Raw genomic sequence first — 16,668 nt, forward strand, 5'->3', positions numbered from 1 at the left:
CTGATGGCATTCAACATAGAGAAATGCAGGGTACTCCAGCTTGGGAGAAAAAACCAGCATCATACTTATAGGCTCAGCAGTGCTATGCTTGCTAGCATCACAATCAAAAGAGACTTGGGGGTCTTGACTGACCACAAGATGAACATGAGTCACCAATGCAATACCGTGGCTAGCAAAGCAAAGCAAACTCTGGCATGCATCCACCAATGCATCTCAAGCAAAACCAGGGATGTCATCCTCCCACTTTATTTGGCCTTAGTGAGGCCACAGCTGAAATACTGTGTCCAGTTTTGGGCCTCTCACTTCAGGAGGGATGTGGATAAGCTCAAGGGAGTCCAGAGAAGAGCCACCCGTATGATTAAAGGCCAAGAGAGCAAGCCTTACCAGGAGAGGCTGAGGGACATGAAACTCTTCTGGCTGGTGAAGAGAAGGCTCAGGGAGAACTTGCTGGCTGCCTATTAGGGCTGTGTGAAATTTTGTGGGCTGTTTCATTTTGACACTGTTTCAACTTGTTTCAAGCTCGAAACAGCGAAACTAAATGAAGGACTTCAAAACAGCCTCAAAACTAAAGGAGGGCAGTTGAAACATATCAAAAGTTTTGAAACCTTTCAAGTTTCAAAGCTAAAGCTGGGTTTGCCTCCAGGAAAGCAGAAAGTAAGGAGAAGGAGGGGAAAGAAGAGGGAAGAACACAATGAGGGCGCACCTTAATGCACACACTGGAGAAGAAGGTCCTGCAGGAGAGGAAGGCTCTATGACAGTTTGGTTGCCTGAGATGCTGCTGATGCTACTCCTCATTAAATTATTATTTTACCTGTTGTCATTTAAAGCAGTGGACCAGACTGAGGATGTAGGGGAGGAGGAAACTTCATTGGGGCACACTACTGTGTTGTGTAAAGCCCCCAGCACCAGTGAGGGCGTGCCTTAACACACACACAGTCACACGTCATGAGTTTTGCTTGTCAACAGCTTGAGGTGCAGTTTCCCAGAAACCTATGCACCTATCTCCTTGAAAGCTGACAGGCTTCATGGCCTCAGCAGGGGCTACCATGCCTGCAGTTTTCACCCTGTTGTGCCTTAACACATACATGTGACATGAGTTTTGTTTGTAGGCAGCTTGAGATGCAGCTTTCCAGAAACCCCTGGACCTATCTCCTTGAAACTTGGCAGGCTTCATGTACTCAGAAGGGGCTACCATCCCTGCTGTCTTCATCTAAATCAGCCAAAAAATGACAAAAGTTATAGGCAGTTTTGTGCTTCCCCATTATGGCCTATGGGCAAAATGTTGAAATAGCATCAAAACAGCAAAACAGTTTCAACGAAACTAAACGGAACAGTGCTTTCGAAACAAAACAAAACACTGTCCTATCAAAACAGCAAAATGGAAGTCAAAACAAAATGGTGCTGTTTCGTACAGCTCTACTGCCTATAAGTATATAAGGGATCTGGGATAACAGTTGTTCACAAGGGCTACCCAAAGGCTAACTATGTCTAATGGCCACAAACTTCCAGAAGGCCGATCCAGACTCAATATAGGGAAAAACTTCTTTACAGTCCGAGTGTCCAAGGTCTGGAATAGACTCCCCCCAGAGGTGGTGCAAGCACCTACTCATTCGAAAGGTGTTTGGATGCTTATCTTTCTGGGATCATTTGATCCCTGTGGACTTCCTGCCTCTGGCAGGGGGGCTGGACTAGATGACTTCACAAGGTCCTTTCCAGCCTCCAATATCTATGAAATCTATGAATTTTGCACAGTACAAGCTGAAAAGATAAGTAAGAGCAGTGTGAAGACACCCCGTGTAGCAAAGAAAATTTGTGCCACAGATTGAGTAAAGCAGTTTCCTGCAGGTACTCTTCATAGAGATGGTGGGAAAACAGATGAAAAACAGCCTGTGTGCTTCTGTTCAAGGGTAATTAGTCCCATGCTGGGCTCCCTCAGCCAAAGGCATGGGAGAGCCTGCCCTGAAAAACAACTGAAATTGGCTCTGGTGAGCCTACTTTTCTCCCAACCAGGGCCTGAATTACAGTAGTCCCTACTGATAACACATAGCAGCCCTGGCAAGGAGAGTGAGGAAGGTGCAACACCTGTCCCATCCAACCAAAAATGGGGAGAATCTGACTGTCCATGGCAATTTAACATTAGAAATCACCATGGTCATTGCTGGTTATTTGACCCTAGAGCAGTAGAGGTCAGAAACATAAACAAAGCAGTTCACTGAGAGGGCACAGAGCACTTGCAGTAAGGGTTTCACCACCTCTTGAACCAGACCGTGTGTTAGTTAGGAGGTCTAGAATGCTTCTCTTCCTGTGGGATCCAAGATGAGTTGTTCTAGGAAGAACATCCAGAAATGTTATTTCTACACTTTGCCCCGATGAGGTGTTTACCCAGTCTGCATGAGGGTACTTGATGTCTCCCATTACTACCACTTGTCCTATTTTGAACAGAAGGGAGTCCAAGGGCAGGAAAGGCAGGAAAAGGAGAAGTAGGGCACCCCGTGACTACAGGAAGACAGATAGACCTATTATTAAGGGTTTATGAAAAGGGTGGGGGTAGGCTTCTCTTATGTCACTACCCTGGGAAATGCTGCAAAGACATCTGCTGTTGAGAAAGAAGAGACCAACCACAAACTAAGAGGATTAGAAGGAAGTTGATCCTGGGAAGAGAAAGAGAAAGACAGTTTTGTGCCCAGCTGTGGTCCAAAATTGGTGTTTTCCTCTGGAGTCTGACTATCCCAGAAGGGACCGGCTTAATCAGAGACCAAGTATTCTGAGTAACCAAACTGTGCTGAAGGCCACGAGACTCATTGAAAAAGCAAGATAACTCAAGGCTGGGATGGCTGTAGTGCCATGCATGTGAAGGCATGCTCCAGGCTTTCACCCTGCTCTGCTAACCCCGTTTTAATTCCCGATAATAGAGGACTCATTAGTCCTAATAATTGTTTTTTTCTAACTCCCAGCACTGCAGATGGCGTTACCTTCTGTAAAATGTCAGATCTATTTTTAAGCCTTCAAACCTGTATACCTGGGGAACCTAGCATGGAAACAAATACAGCTCCGTTTCAGTATGTGACTAATCTTGCCATACGAAAAACTCAGCATTTCACATCTGTGCAACAGCCCTCTCTATGCACCAGCTCTGAGTGACAGTTGCTGTGGGAACCATCACTTCTAATATCCTGGCTGAGTATTCAGATGTGCACCCAAACGTTAACTGCTTATCTGGGGGGAGGGCTGCGTTTAGTAGCAACCTTGGATAGTCCAGTAGCTGCTGAACCGTTAGAGAGAGCACTCGCAAAACGGCCTGTACTTGCCTCGGTAGAAATAATGTGATTGTTATCTAGACTGCGGGGACTAATCCCTTCTCGAGCTTAAAATCCCGGGACGACTTAAATAGGGCACGGCCCCTGAGGAGACTGAAGCGCCCTGCCCGGCTGCAGCTCGGTCCCGCCACGAGAGGCCGCCCCGCGCTCGCGGCTCAGCGTGGGGCCCGCGGCCGCCACCGCAGGCTGCAGCTGCGGCTTTGTGTAACGCGGCGCTGAGGTGCGCCGCGCCGGGCCGCACTCGTGCCCGGGGACAGCTCGGCTCTCGGGAGCGGCCACTGACTCACCCGCTCGCTCGTGCCCCCGCGGGGCCGCCGCTGAAAACCCACCCAGCGGCTCGGGGGAAAACTGACCATCCCAGGTCCCCGTCCCCGTCCCTGTCCCGGGCAGCCGCGAGGGCCACGTGCCTCCGCCGCGTGAAGGGCGCGGGCGCGGGCCCGGCTCGGGCAGTCACATGAGCGGAGCCCCGGGCCCAGCGCGGGAGGCGGCCCCGGGACTCACCTGAGGGCGGGCGAGGCGGCTCCCGGGCACCTCCCGCCTGAGCTGGGGCCTCCGCTGGGGACGGCTCGGCACAGCGCGGCGCAGCCAGGTAACCCCGCCCGCCCACAGCCCCTTCCTCCCCCGGGACACTCGCGGCCTCCCGCTCTGCTCCTCGCAGCCTCCCCTGGGCCTGGCCCGGCGGGGCGCTGGGCGGGCCGAGCTGCCGTTTGGTCGCTGTGCAGCAGCGGGCCGCGAGGCGTCTCCCCCAGCTGCGGGCCCCTGCACCAGGATCAGCCCTTCCCCTCCCCTCTGCACCGGGCCGGCAGGGAATTGTGCCCAGGGGTTTCCTTCAGCTTCTCCTGTCTGCTGCTGAAGTGCCCAGGCAGGCCCCTAAGGTGGGTGATTAAATATCAGGGTGCTCCTCCCTTGGGGGACACCTCTGGGGGGCCTGCTGCCCTGCCATGGGTGGGTGACCCATCAGCTGGGGCCTTGTCCCAGCAGGTTGTCCCTTAGGACAGCACCTGGCAGTGGAGCAGGGCACTTTCTGCTGTGCCCTGGATGGGCAGGTAGCCTCTTATCAGTGGAGCCACTCTTCTTCCAGCCCGTGCATCAGGCAGGCTAGGTAACCTCTTCCCTGGGGTTAGGTCCTCCTTCTGTCCCTGGCCCCAATGCTGGGTCTGTGCACCAGGTACTTCTTTCAGTCCAGGTCTTGTTAAGGCCTAGACTTCACTGAGCAACTTCAGACTTTGGAGCCACTGCAAGCCTGATATTCGGAGTAGTGTTTCAATAGTGACTGCAAGCACTTTGAAGCAAGGACTATTATTTTCTGTGTTTGTATAGTTTTCAACACCTAGGGATCATGGCCTATACATGATCTTCCAGGCAGTACTACAGCACAGACACTGGGTAATAATAACAGACTATCACTTGTGTACAGATTCAAGGCAGATTGTTCACATACTTTAGTAGGTAGGACTCACTTTTTTGTCTTTCTGAAGCCTGGTCTTGCCACACATGAGAAGGGGGGGGAGGGGAATGCCTGTGACAGTAGAATTTGATTGCCCCAAGTATGTTTCTAAGATTCATTTACATTTTTATTCAGGGCAGTTTTGAGTGAATTTCCAAATGGACTCTGTGCACTTGCCTTGATCTGCTGAGCAGGGAGGACCTTATTGAAGATAAACTGGGGATCTGGTGACTACTTCCATTATCTCCACGTTCTCCCTGACATGGAACAAAGTGAGGGCAAGCAGGAGCCCCAACCAGAGGGTCACGTGGACAGCAAAAGCGTTGTGAAGCCCATGCCTGGGGGAGCTGCCCATGTCAGGCTAGAAATAAAAAAACACGCAGTTACGGATGACTACAAACTCTCCAAACGGGTGCTAGGCTTGGGCATTAACGGCAAAGTAATGGAGTGTTTTAACAAGGTGACAGGGCAGAAATGTGCTTTAAAGGTATGTGGACTATTTTTTACCTTTTAGATGATATTGAGGCCAAAGTTCCTTTTTTTTCAAGTCCTGTAAAAGCCATCTTGTCTATTGATGCATTCCCCAGGTGTATTGGAAATTCTTGAACATGTGAATGTTTACTGTTAGTGAGAGCAGAGCTGATTAGTTGCATTTTGGTTCAATCCCAAGAGCTTTTTTTCAGACTGTTCCTGAGTGAAGTTCTGTAACCATTTTCAATTGTAAAATTGTTCTGCTCCTTTTTTTTTTTTTTGCCTGAACTAAAAAAAACCTTCCTCTGTAAGTTAGCCAGCATTTCAAATATGGATACTCTACAGTGGGCAAACATGAAACTGTTTCAGAATTGTATGCAGTATAATACATCTCATCAGGAAGTTTTTAATGTATTGAGAGATGTCTCAAATGTTCCTTTAAAGAAAAAAATACCAAAAAAATTGCACCTAAAGGCAGTCTGGGTCCTGGGTTTGGGGAGTTGAAAAGATGACGGAAGGTAGGTCTTAACAAATGCTTAAGAGAGGTTTTTTGGGCTTTTCCCCCCTTTTTTCTTTCAACTGTTGGTTTAGATAGTTTTTTCTGGCAGTCGGTAGGAATTTCAGGGTATAGGAGTGAATCCTCTTGTACTGCCCACAATGGTAGAACCTATTAAAACAGGTTCCATGCATCAGATCACAACAAATGCATTTACCCCCTAGCCCAAGGTGAGCACATTTTGGTGACAAGAAGCCTTTAAATGAACAAGGAAAAACTTGCTTGCAACCATTGACTGATCAACCAGTTTATGCATTATTTAAGCTTTTCAAATTAAGGTTTTAGGTCTAACAGTGGTAAAGTTAATCTTTCAAATGTGAGCCAGTGCAGATCTGTCTTGCTGAGTCTCTAAGCAGATTGAAACACTAGTCATGTGAATTGCCTTAAGGCTCAGTACTACTCCTATACTCCTACCTGAATTAGCTAGGATGTCTAGAACATGTCAACCACTCTTTTCCTTCCCTGGCCCTATATCCTGCACATGTTGGCAAAGTAAAAAAAAAATCTGTTAGTAACTGACTGCATGACCTGTCAAAGTGTAGACAAGGCCTCATCTGTAGCCAGCTGGACCTGAATTCTACAGCAGGTTTCATGCATTCTTCAGTCCTCTGATATGGCAGACTTGAAGTATTTCAGCAGCTTGATTTATTGAAAAGGAGGCTTAATGGATTAAATGTGAAAAGACATAATACAATCAGTGCTGAAATGTGACCGTAAAATAACATGGAAACAATTTTGCACAGTCCTACATCTTCAGTTGTTTTTATCGCACCAATTTCTATACCGATAATGCATAGCTGACTTTCGGAAGTTTGAAAGGATGGGGCTAGAGATATTGGCAAGTTGATGTGGGAGTATTGGGACTTCTGACGTGCAGATAGGTGTGGGAAGCAGTTTGGGGCGGAGAGAGAAATATCCCGTCAGCAGTGAGTCAGTCCGTGGTAATAACATGTCAATCTAATTTTTTAGACTTCGGCCATTAAAATGAACATTTAACTTTAACTTTAGAGCTGTTTCAATGCGTCTGCATTCTCCAGCAGGCCTAACTGAATTGCTTTACACTTGGTTAATATTCTCAAGGTTTTCTATGCAGTTGTGAGAGAGACTTGTATTTAAAATGTCTTCTATTGTAAAGTATAGTTCTTCATCAACAGATAAATTCCAATGCCAATTCTTGCGGCTGTGCGATTTTATATAATACCCTGTCCTTGGGTATGTAGATACTCCTTTAAAATACTGTGTTTTCAGAGAAGAAATTCAACAAGTTAAAGGTTCTGTGCTTCTACAGACTGGCCTTTGCCTAATGAACTAATGATGGAGGAAGAAACTGAAACATCAGGCCTGGATGTTCCAGAACCTCAGAAATGATGTTGAAAAAAATCTCTTAATCCCTACATTAACAAGATACATGGGGCATCAGATACTTTAGTCCCATCCTATGTATGTGATATATTGCTGAAGTCCTGTTGTGATGTCCTGATGAAATGTCTGTTGGAATGGCCAGAAAGGCATTAAGATATCTAAATTCCTGAAGAGTGTAAATAGCAGATGATGCTTTATTGGATGTATATTGATTTTATTGTTATGGCTCTCTGTGCTGAATAAAAAAATAAGCAGTAGAATCTGCTAATGGCTCTGAGAGAAGCAGCCACACTTGCAAAAGGCAGTCGAAGAAGAAAACACTGCAACAGAGGTACTAATCTTTAACCTGAGTGGAAAGATCTTTACCTACATCTTTGTAAGAGACTTATAAATGCAGAAATGAGTTAACGGAGCTTGCTGCCATTATTAGATGAGAATCCTGTATATGCAGTTCCTTCATTTGCTTGGGTTTGGAATTGAGAAAAACTGATCTGAACCAACCAGCTGTGGAAAAGCTAGAGGACATTTGGAAACTTGTTTTGGTTAGAAGCTCAGCTTTTAGGCAGCAGGTGGTTTGTTCTCTTTAGTAGGAAGCACTCTCACTTTGCTGTTGCATGCTTTCTCTTCCATCTGCAGTTTTAAAACCCCTGTTGTTATGACTTGTTGATGTAACTGTCACACACTGGTAGAAATAAACTGGAGGTGCAGATGTACTATTAAAAAGTAAAGATATTTTTGACAGGTAATCGTCTAAGGTAAAGAGAAATGTAAATATTAAATTATTTGTAAATGAACCGCTTGTTGTGTAAGGAGCCAAAAAGTGGCAAGGGAGGGAGAAGATGGGAATTTTTCAGGGGTTTACTTGTGTGCACACTTTATACCTAAATATCAGTGTACACTAACCCACAGGCTTCCAGCATTAAGCTGTCTTGTTCCTGGAACCAAGTCCTTCTGAACAAAAACAAAAACTCCTCTTAGTGCCGAAGGTGGAGCTTAAGCAACAGTGAGTTCCGTCTGCCACCAAACTTGCCCATCAAAGCTTTCTCTAACTTGGCAGATGGCTTTGCTTTCTGATGGCAGGTTTTCTTTCATGGGGGAACAAAGCCAGCACAGCCTAGATCTGGCCAGAAATTATTCAGTGGAAGGAATTTTAACTGAGGTACTCAAGAGGAAAGGGATTGAACAGGCAGAAACAATCATCTACAGAGTCATGTGTCAGTCAAACACTGCATATAGTAATTGGGAGGTCCCTGTTGTCTCCTTTAGTCCATGCCTGTAATTGGAACTAGTTATAATTTCACTAATCATTTTAGATTGGGAAAACACAAGGCAGCCTCTCCAAGATACTGCAGGGCTTGACAGTGCTTTTGGAAGTATTGCGTGGCTTGATTTACTTCGCTTGGCATTGTGATTTGTTACACGCTTTTAAAACATGCTGTCAGCTTTGTTTCCATTAGATTGAAATGCCACACACACTGCTGCTATAGTCCAGAAAAACTCTTCTCTGGCCACTTGCTTATAAGTACAACGACATTTTGGCTGTACAGCAGTGTTTCCAAACAGTAAGAATGATTGGATTAGAAGGTGGAGGGATAAACAACTTATCTGCTGTACACTGGTCTTTCCCCTCCATCTCACCTTCCCCACTCTTCCAGGTTATCAAATTCCTTTTGATAACTGACCCAAACACAACTGTAATGTCATAAGCATTCTTGCATTTTTGTGTTTTTTTTTCTCCTTGGCTTGTCCCCCATTTATAGCTTCCTTGTTGAGGCTGTTTTTGGGGAAAAGGTGTCTGTACTTTGAACCATATCCTTTTCTGCCTATAAAGTGCCTTTTTCACCCTGCTCAGCCCCCTAAAAATTGTTACTACAGAAGGTGCTTGGGTTACCCTTTTCCTCTGCTTTTTTATACTTAGTTTTAAGGCTAAGGTCACAGCACATTACAAAAATGGGTGCATTGATGTATTTTCAGACTCAGGGTGGAATAAGGTTACACTTAGGCATCTAATCAATGGAGTAGGATCTGGCCCTCTATTCCCATTCTTAGCACTGCAGTCAGCTTATACATACCTTGTGTTTCTGCCATGCACTACTTCTGGGCCAGTGGGATCCTCATGGTAGGAGTCAGAAAGATCTTGTGACAAGCCATGGTGCATACAGATCTAAGGTATGCTTTCTCCTGCTGCAGAGCAGGAGTTTGAAGTAGATAACCATTGTAGGGCTCCCTCAACCCTGCACTTCATTGAGAATGGTCAATATAAAAATCATCCCATGTTCTACCAACCCCCCCCCTCCCCCGAATGGTGGGTTTGGGTCACAGACTGGAGTCTGTGCATCAAAAGAAAAAAAAAATGGGAGGAAGGAGGTTCTCTGTGCCTGCAGTGTTAAGTTCTTGGTTTGCTGTGGATGTTCCAGGAAGTGAAGTTTGCATTACAGACTGGAAATGATATTCTGTAACTTAGTGCTGTGAGGAGAGTGAAAACATGCGTCCCAAGTGATGCAGGAATTGGAGAGACAGGATTAGTTTGAGCCTGGTGGCAGTCTTGGCATTTCCCAAAAAGTAAAAGACACTGGTTTGCGAGTGTACTGATATACTAGGGAAAAATGTTTAAATATCTGTGTGGCTGTATATAAGCTGTTCTCTGAGCACATGCATACACATACAGAAGCCATGCTGCATTTATCTTTCTGGTCAGCCAACCCTGTTCTAAGTCAAGGCAACATAAATCAATTATATGAATTGATTTGCTCTCTCACAGGTCGTCTTTAGCCTGCAATGGGCAATGACGAATTATTAGGCTGTCGCCTTATAGCTGACAGACCAGGGCCAATACTCCTTAGTGTTAGCAATACAATGCACTTTGGTTACTGATATCAAGACAGATATGTGCATAAGAGTAAAAAAGCGACAGAAAAACACAAAAATGAGCACACTTTATAGGGTTCTTGTGTCTTAGGTCTAAAACTTGATTTCTAAATATTTGAAGAGACGAGACAGAAATGAGTTGAAAATTCCACGGGGCTTGGAGGGAGAGAAAGGGTACAACACAGTTTTAGCAGGTTTCTTTTCCAAAACTTCTGCCTCTGAAATGATCAACAGGATTTGACAATACAGGCTAACAGACGTTTAATATACTCTAGCTTGCCTACCTGGAACTGCTCTGCTCCAAAGCATGGGACTATAAAGTTAAATACAGTTCTTCCTGGGCTGCTTCTTTTTCTTGCTTATTTTTTATGTTCTTGTCAAGATGAGATTACATTATCCAATAAGAAAATGGCAATATAGCCTGTCCTCCAATAGCAGACCATTAATTCATATCAGAACAGTTTCACAATGTAAAATTAAACTAATTATCTATATTGCAGCTAACTTGTGCTTTAAAAAAAATATCTTTTGTTTATTTTCTAAAGGTTGATAAGGTTCATAAAAACAATACAAAGTACAAATGAAGTATGTATAAGGACAGCATTTACAGATTGCACAGAACATGTAGTTTACACCCCTGAGAACAAAGCACTGAATCAGTGTTACAAAGTACAGAGCCCAGCATTTGTTCAGGCATTATGCAAACTTAGTCTCCTGCTAGTGGTTCTCTGCTGTTTTCTTGGGATGTATAGGCTGGTATTTCTCTATCAAAGGTCAGTAAGTTTCCTTCTTGTAGAATGTGAAACTTATTTTAATGTGATCATTTGTTACGGAACAGAAACCTGTTTTTTTGATATGGTAAAACTAGTAGTACTACTATTACCAGTGAAGTATAGCCACTTCCAATGAAATGTTCCAACTGCACAACAGTACTGAGTTTGCACAACACTACTGAGTTAACTGCAAATGGAATGATCAAGAAGGCAAAATGTAATGACCAGAATTGAAATGTGTACAGGTTGCCTCAGTTTACACCTTTTCTTCTGAAGGACTGTGTATTGCAAGTGGAATTCAGGACTTTAAAATGAAATGTCCTGTCTAATCTCATCTACCTGTTTTTTCAGGCTTGTGTTCTTTTCTTGCCAGTTTGTCTCATTGCCACAGGACACCCAAAATCAGCATCACAAATGATGACATGTAACAAACTCCAGCACTAAAAAAATAACACAATGATGGGATAAGACAGACTGAATGAAACAAGTATGCTTCAGGAATGTTCCAGTTTGTCATCAGTATATAGAGAAGCACCTATAAGATGGACAGTATTTGACTTTATTCTTAAATGCCATGCCCCATGAAGATTACTAAACAAGTATGAAATACTTAAAATAAACATCCAGTAGATGGAAAGTGGGTCACTACAAGAATCTCTTTTAAATCAATGAGTCACTGTGAGACTGAATTCTTCAGCACCTAGCTGTCTGCAGTTGGGCTGGAACTGCTGCATTCTCAGGGGATTCCCAGACCAATTGTTTTGGTTTGGTTAAATTAATGTGGTCTTTGTCAATCAACTGGCATTCTGCATCTTAGAATCAGTTTGTTAGTCTAGCGGTCTCTGCTGCTTATTTTAAATACTGAAAACTAATTGATGGGCTTCCTTGATTTTGTAAGTATAGAAGAGTTGTATATTAGAGCTGTTACTGGTAGATGCAACTTATCTGTACTATGAAGTGGAACCATAGGCAGGAAAGGGATGTTGTAAAACAAGAAGATACTTTGGAAAACAAGTTAGCAGTGATGCTACTCCTTCTGTGCTTTCTATATACTTCCCTAGCATGTCAACAAGCTGAAACAAATTGTACCCAGACTCATGTGCTTATACAGCTCAGGAAGATCAAGGTGTGTTCCTGGGGCTTCATGCAGTTTGGAAATTCTGAGAAAGTGTTACAGATGCAGTGTCAATGTGTATAAGCATGTATGTCCATCATATCCAGCATGACTTCACTAATTCACGCTGGCTGGGAGTCTCATTACAGATAACTGGATTTTGCAAATCAGTTTCAGTGCAAGTAAACTACAAGCAAGAATTTAAAAATGTTCATTTATTACACAAATGCACTTTACTTTTAGTTACTTAAGCTAACACCACATATAGAGGCACCCAAACTGGGATCTAGCCTTCAGCAAACTGAAGAAAATAGGATTCACACCTGAATGTCTTAAGTTTAGGCCCATCTTTTCTTCAAAGTGCACTCAGAGGCATGGTGTAGTATAATTGATAACAGTATGAAAGAAAAATGAGTCTTCCTGACAGTGCACTAAAAACTACACCTATGCAGAAAAGTGGGGTAAGACCACCATTGTTGTGTTTTATAGGACCACTCACCACTGGAAAACTGTCATTTCTAATGTGATGTATATATTGTTTTGTGCTATGGGATGATAACTGTGTTCCCATTTTTGCTGATTTTTACAGATAAAGAAATCTCTAATTAAAAAAAGCCAAACATTAGGGCCATGTGAAATATTTGGAAGACAAATGATTGTTCTTCAGCGGTCCTTATTCCTTTTGTCACAGTAAAATTGTGTTGAGCTGTCAGTGTAAAGGTTTTAAAACTGCAGGAATGTCCATGGCGCAGTGTTCTTGAAAAGCAAGTGTCAGAGATGTGGCTGGTAATGGAACTGGAGACTGCATGATCTATTTGCTTAATTGGAGAACTGGGAGACCTTCTTTATTTGCTAGCCAATGGAATTTGGTGGTGCAAGTCTTTCTAGACAAGAACATATACATTGTCTGGTTTGTGGTACTTTACACAGACTTCCTAAGTATTTAAAATTATTCAAAGCTCTCTAAATGAGATTAAGCTATAACTCTTGCATTTTAATACTTGAAACCGAAGTGGGAGAGCATCTTAGCTTTACGTGCAAATCAGGCTAGAGCTTCCTATTCATGAATCTTTACAATATGGTATTACACACCAAGACTTACGAAAACTGTATTGAGAGAAGTAGCAAATAAAAAATACATAAAATCAGTACATTCCTAAAATATTTAATTGTGCCAGACTCTGTAACATAAACTGAATGCATCACCTTTAAATGTCATTTCATCCATTCTGGTGAAGCTGGTCCAGGAACCAAAGCTTATCAAAGTTGCACTGTTCTCTAGGCCCATGGAGAACAGACAACACTTGAGACTTTTCCCAGAAACATTTTTTTTTCCTGATTCCTGTTTTGAATATGTTAGTATTTATGTAACAGGCCCTCAGACTGCGCTTGGGATTTGAGTCAGCTAGTGTCGGGGACAGAATTATTATGCCTTATTCTAAGGATAATGTTTGGAGATGGAGACGTCTCTTGGAGAGTGCTGATAAAATATACAAACTTGGGATGATATCTTTCAGTGAGGCAGAGAGTAGTTGATGTGCTCTTCTCTTACCTTCCCTTAAATTTTGGCTATTGCAAATAACTTGTCTTAGTGTGAATTAGCAATGATGCACCACAAACTTGAGCCATTCATACAAAAAGGTGAGTAGGTAAAGCCACTCAGAGACATTAGTTTTACACTGAGTCCTGTACACCTGTGTAGCACACATGTATCCTGAGCGTAAGAACTCTTTAATATTCACTCTGCCTCATACTTTGCTTATGTGGGCAATGCATAATATATTGTCAGTTACCAAAGTGTTCTCCTGATTTGCATATCTGTGGACTAGAAATATTTTATCTCTACCAAAAACTAAAAATTCATATTTTTTCTTGTTAAGAATTCATTTCTTACACAGCGCTTTATAAAGATTCTGGTTTCCCACATGTTGCTTTCAGTCAAAGTGGCTTTGTCAAAAGCAGTCTGGTTGCCACAGCAACAGAGTTCTTAACACCAAAGATGTCATTGCTTGAAGGTGGCGGGGGGATGGGTTTCTCTAGCTCAGCTGCCTCCACAGTAGAAGCCCCTGCTGCAGCCACACTACAGTACAAGGTCTCCATTGTCTTGGTAAGGAGTAAAAGCCTTTTATTTTGCTCTTGTCTCTTTCCAATCAATTTACAGTCAAACTATGACGCTTGGGAGGGTGATGGGCTTGACACTGGCTTGATACTCTGAAGCTTCCTGTTCTTTCAGGCCCTATACTCTCAAGGAGACTGCTGTTGTCTTCTGAATCCTTTTAACGGAGTATCTGTGAAAATAAAGCAATTGCCTGCATGCAAGATCTGATGCAATCAGTTTATGACGAGCTAGAGTAAAAAATGGAAGCATCATTTTCAGTCAAGTTCACAGCTTTCTTTAGGAAGGGTAGTGTGGAAAATGATCCATCTTTCCATCCTGACTTGTAATCTGAGAGCAAAAGAGCACTTGCTGTAGTTAAAGGACATCAGATTTTATGAAGGAGCCCAAGGTTGAGAATTGAACACCTAATTCCTTCAGGCCACTTGGAAAATCTCAGTGCTATAAAACATGTTTATTATTATTCAGTTAACCTGTGGAATTAATTGTGTGAAAAATTTCGTGGATACGTCTGCACTAGATCATTTAACCTTAAGTTAATTTTCCCTATGGTGAAACAAACATTTGTATTCTGGAATAACATTTGCAGAGGACCCACATTTACAAGTATGCTGGTTACCTTGGGTTAGCTGGCAATTTTATAACTAAGTCTGTGAGAGCAAGACTACCAAGATCTTAAGAAAGACTGGTACACTTTCATGTACATTAATAAAATCTGCATTTCGTCAAGCAAATTATAGTTCAAAACACTATGTAAAATGTGACATGCTCTGTGTTAGCTTGCAGTGATAATCCTGTAATATGATGCAATAGATAATTGTACTTCAGAGATGTAGCTAATTCTTCCCTGTCTGAATGTACTAAACCAGTTGCCTCAGCAAACATGGCGTGCCACTAGCTAGGGAGAAACAGGTGGACCTAAACCCTCCCTGTACGTATGTTTGCAGACATGACTTACCTTATTCATTTGCACAGAGCTCATAGATGGGCTTCTTCACACACACAGATCATTTTGGAAAGAGGTAAGGTGCAATTTAAAGTGCAATTGTTTATCTCACAATAGCTGTTCAAATACATTTCCACATGTATGATCAAGGTCCTGGCGTCATTCTGTCAGATCTGGCATAGGGAAAGTAGCATGTTTCCAGGGGCAGCACAACGCTACCACTGAAACATTATGCTGTCCTAATTTTTTCTTAGTTTTAGGTGTACTCTCTGTTACTGTTTTTCAAATTCTGATGCAAAATTAAATACCACTATCAAGGGAAAGACTATTAGTTGCATGTAACAACATTTGAAACTAGGGCAACATGGGAAAATAACACATGAAATTAGTTATTTCAGCTTCTTGCTAAAATCATGGACTATACACAAATGCATACATGGTTGTAATTCCAATTTAAGTATCTATTAATAATTAAAATACTAAAACTTTATAACTAGAATTCAGAAAAGAACTGCAGCCATTTTGTGCTTGTATGTAGTTTGACATTTGTGCCATTTTCAGAGTAGCTTCTTCACTGTAGGAATCTTCATTTATGATATGCAAGTAACCTCTGTTGTAGAGGGGGGCAATCTTAGGATTATCTGCATCAGCTATACAGGAATTTGTTGTTTAACTAGGTAAACCTGTTCTAGGATTAACTGGTTTGGGTTACAGTAGGTCTTCACTATATTTGGAAACTGACAAAATGGCATCCTACAGGATTTGCAGTGCCACAGTACGGATAGCTGGACAGAAGTTGAGAGAGAGGTCAATGGGGAAAGATCAGTTAATTTAGAAACTCTCACCTATGATGGATTGACATTAAGTGGAATTTTCCTCTAGTCTCTTAGCTCTGTTGCAACTTTTTCTTGTTGCTAAGATGCTGTGATTAAAGGCCTTTTGAGGGTGGAGAGAAAGATAGAGTGACTTGGAGTTGCTTGTTAGACAGCTGCACTTGAGAAACTCTGATTGTCAGACACACCTTTATTTTGGCAGATGGGTGTAACTGCCTTGACTTGAACTGAAGCTGCATGCCTAGTACTATTAAAAATGGGACATTAAACTCAAGATCTGAAAACACTAACCTCTTGCTGTAATAGGGCAGAAGAAAACAGCAATATACATTATTGATAAAAGACTTCATAAAAGACCGATTAACTCTGAGCCTTTCCCACCTCTTAGCTGCCTGAATCATTGATGTGGGGGTGTAAAGGAGGGAGAATGACTGTAGTGTTATATGCTGGTACATAAAAGCCAAGTCTTATGGGGAAAGCGCAGAGAAAATATTCAGGTGTTGGTTCAGTAAAACTTTCAACACAGTAATAATCCTATCTTTTAACTAAAATATTCCAGACTGGTTCATTTTTTGGGATATGTGACAGCCATGTATTTGGTAACTAGGGCTGTGCAAAGCTTCAGGTGGTGATTTGATTTGGAGGAGATTCGGCCCAATTCGGTGGCTGAATCTCCGAATCAAATTGGGATCAATTTAAAGGTCTGAATTGATTCAGAGCTCTGTGAAGCTTAGACAAAGACTCGGAGAGCTTTGATGATTTCGGCAGTCCCAGGTGGCTGCAGCAGGGAGCTGCAGCCACTCTGAGCTGGGAAGTACTAGGGGTGGAGGGAGGGGACCATGGGGGGACCCCAGCCAGCCCCCTC

At 42.9% G+C, this 16,668-nt stretch overlaps 1 protein-coding gene and 1 long non-coding RNA gene across 4 annotated transcripts in view; both read left to right on the top strand.

Annotated features, from left to right (window-relative positions):
* Positions 1–3,813: 3,813 nt before the first annotated feature.
* The window catches only part of MAPKAPK3 (mitogen-activated protein kinase-activated protein kinase 3), an 80,624-nt gene continuing 67,769 nt past the window's right edge, over positions 3,814–16,668 (top strand). The window contains exons 1-2 of one of the 3 annotated variants that reach the window (XM_019547480.1): positions 3,814–3,906; positions 4,900–5,251. In XM_019547480.1, coding sequence (XP_019403025.1) covers positions 5,027–5,251 — 225 coding nt within the window. In that variant the 5' untranslated portion in view covers positions 3,814–3,906; positions 4,900–5,026. Of the gene's footprint in view, positions 3,907–4,172; positions 4,193–4,899; positions 5,252–16,668 lie in introns of those variants that run through there. The other 2 variants (XM_019547481.1, XM_019547482.1) reach the window with 2 other exon arrangements.
* Positions 5,260–14,754, top strand: LOC109318306. The gene is made up of 2 exons (XR_002103223.1): positions 5,260–5,753; positions 11,146–14,754. It is a non-coding gene; the product is annotated as an uncharacterized LOC109318306 (long non-coding RNA).

The sequence above is a fragment of the Crocodylus porosus genome, unplaced genomic scaffold, assembly GCF_001723895.1.
Source record: "Crocodylus porosus isolate Cpor-Errol unplaced genomic scaffold, CroPor_comp1, whole genome shotgun sequence".
Lineage (NCBI taxonomy): Eukaryota > Metazoa > Chordata > Crocodylia > Crocodylidae > Crocodylus > Crocodylus porosus.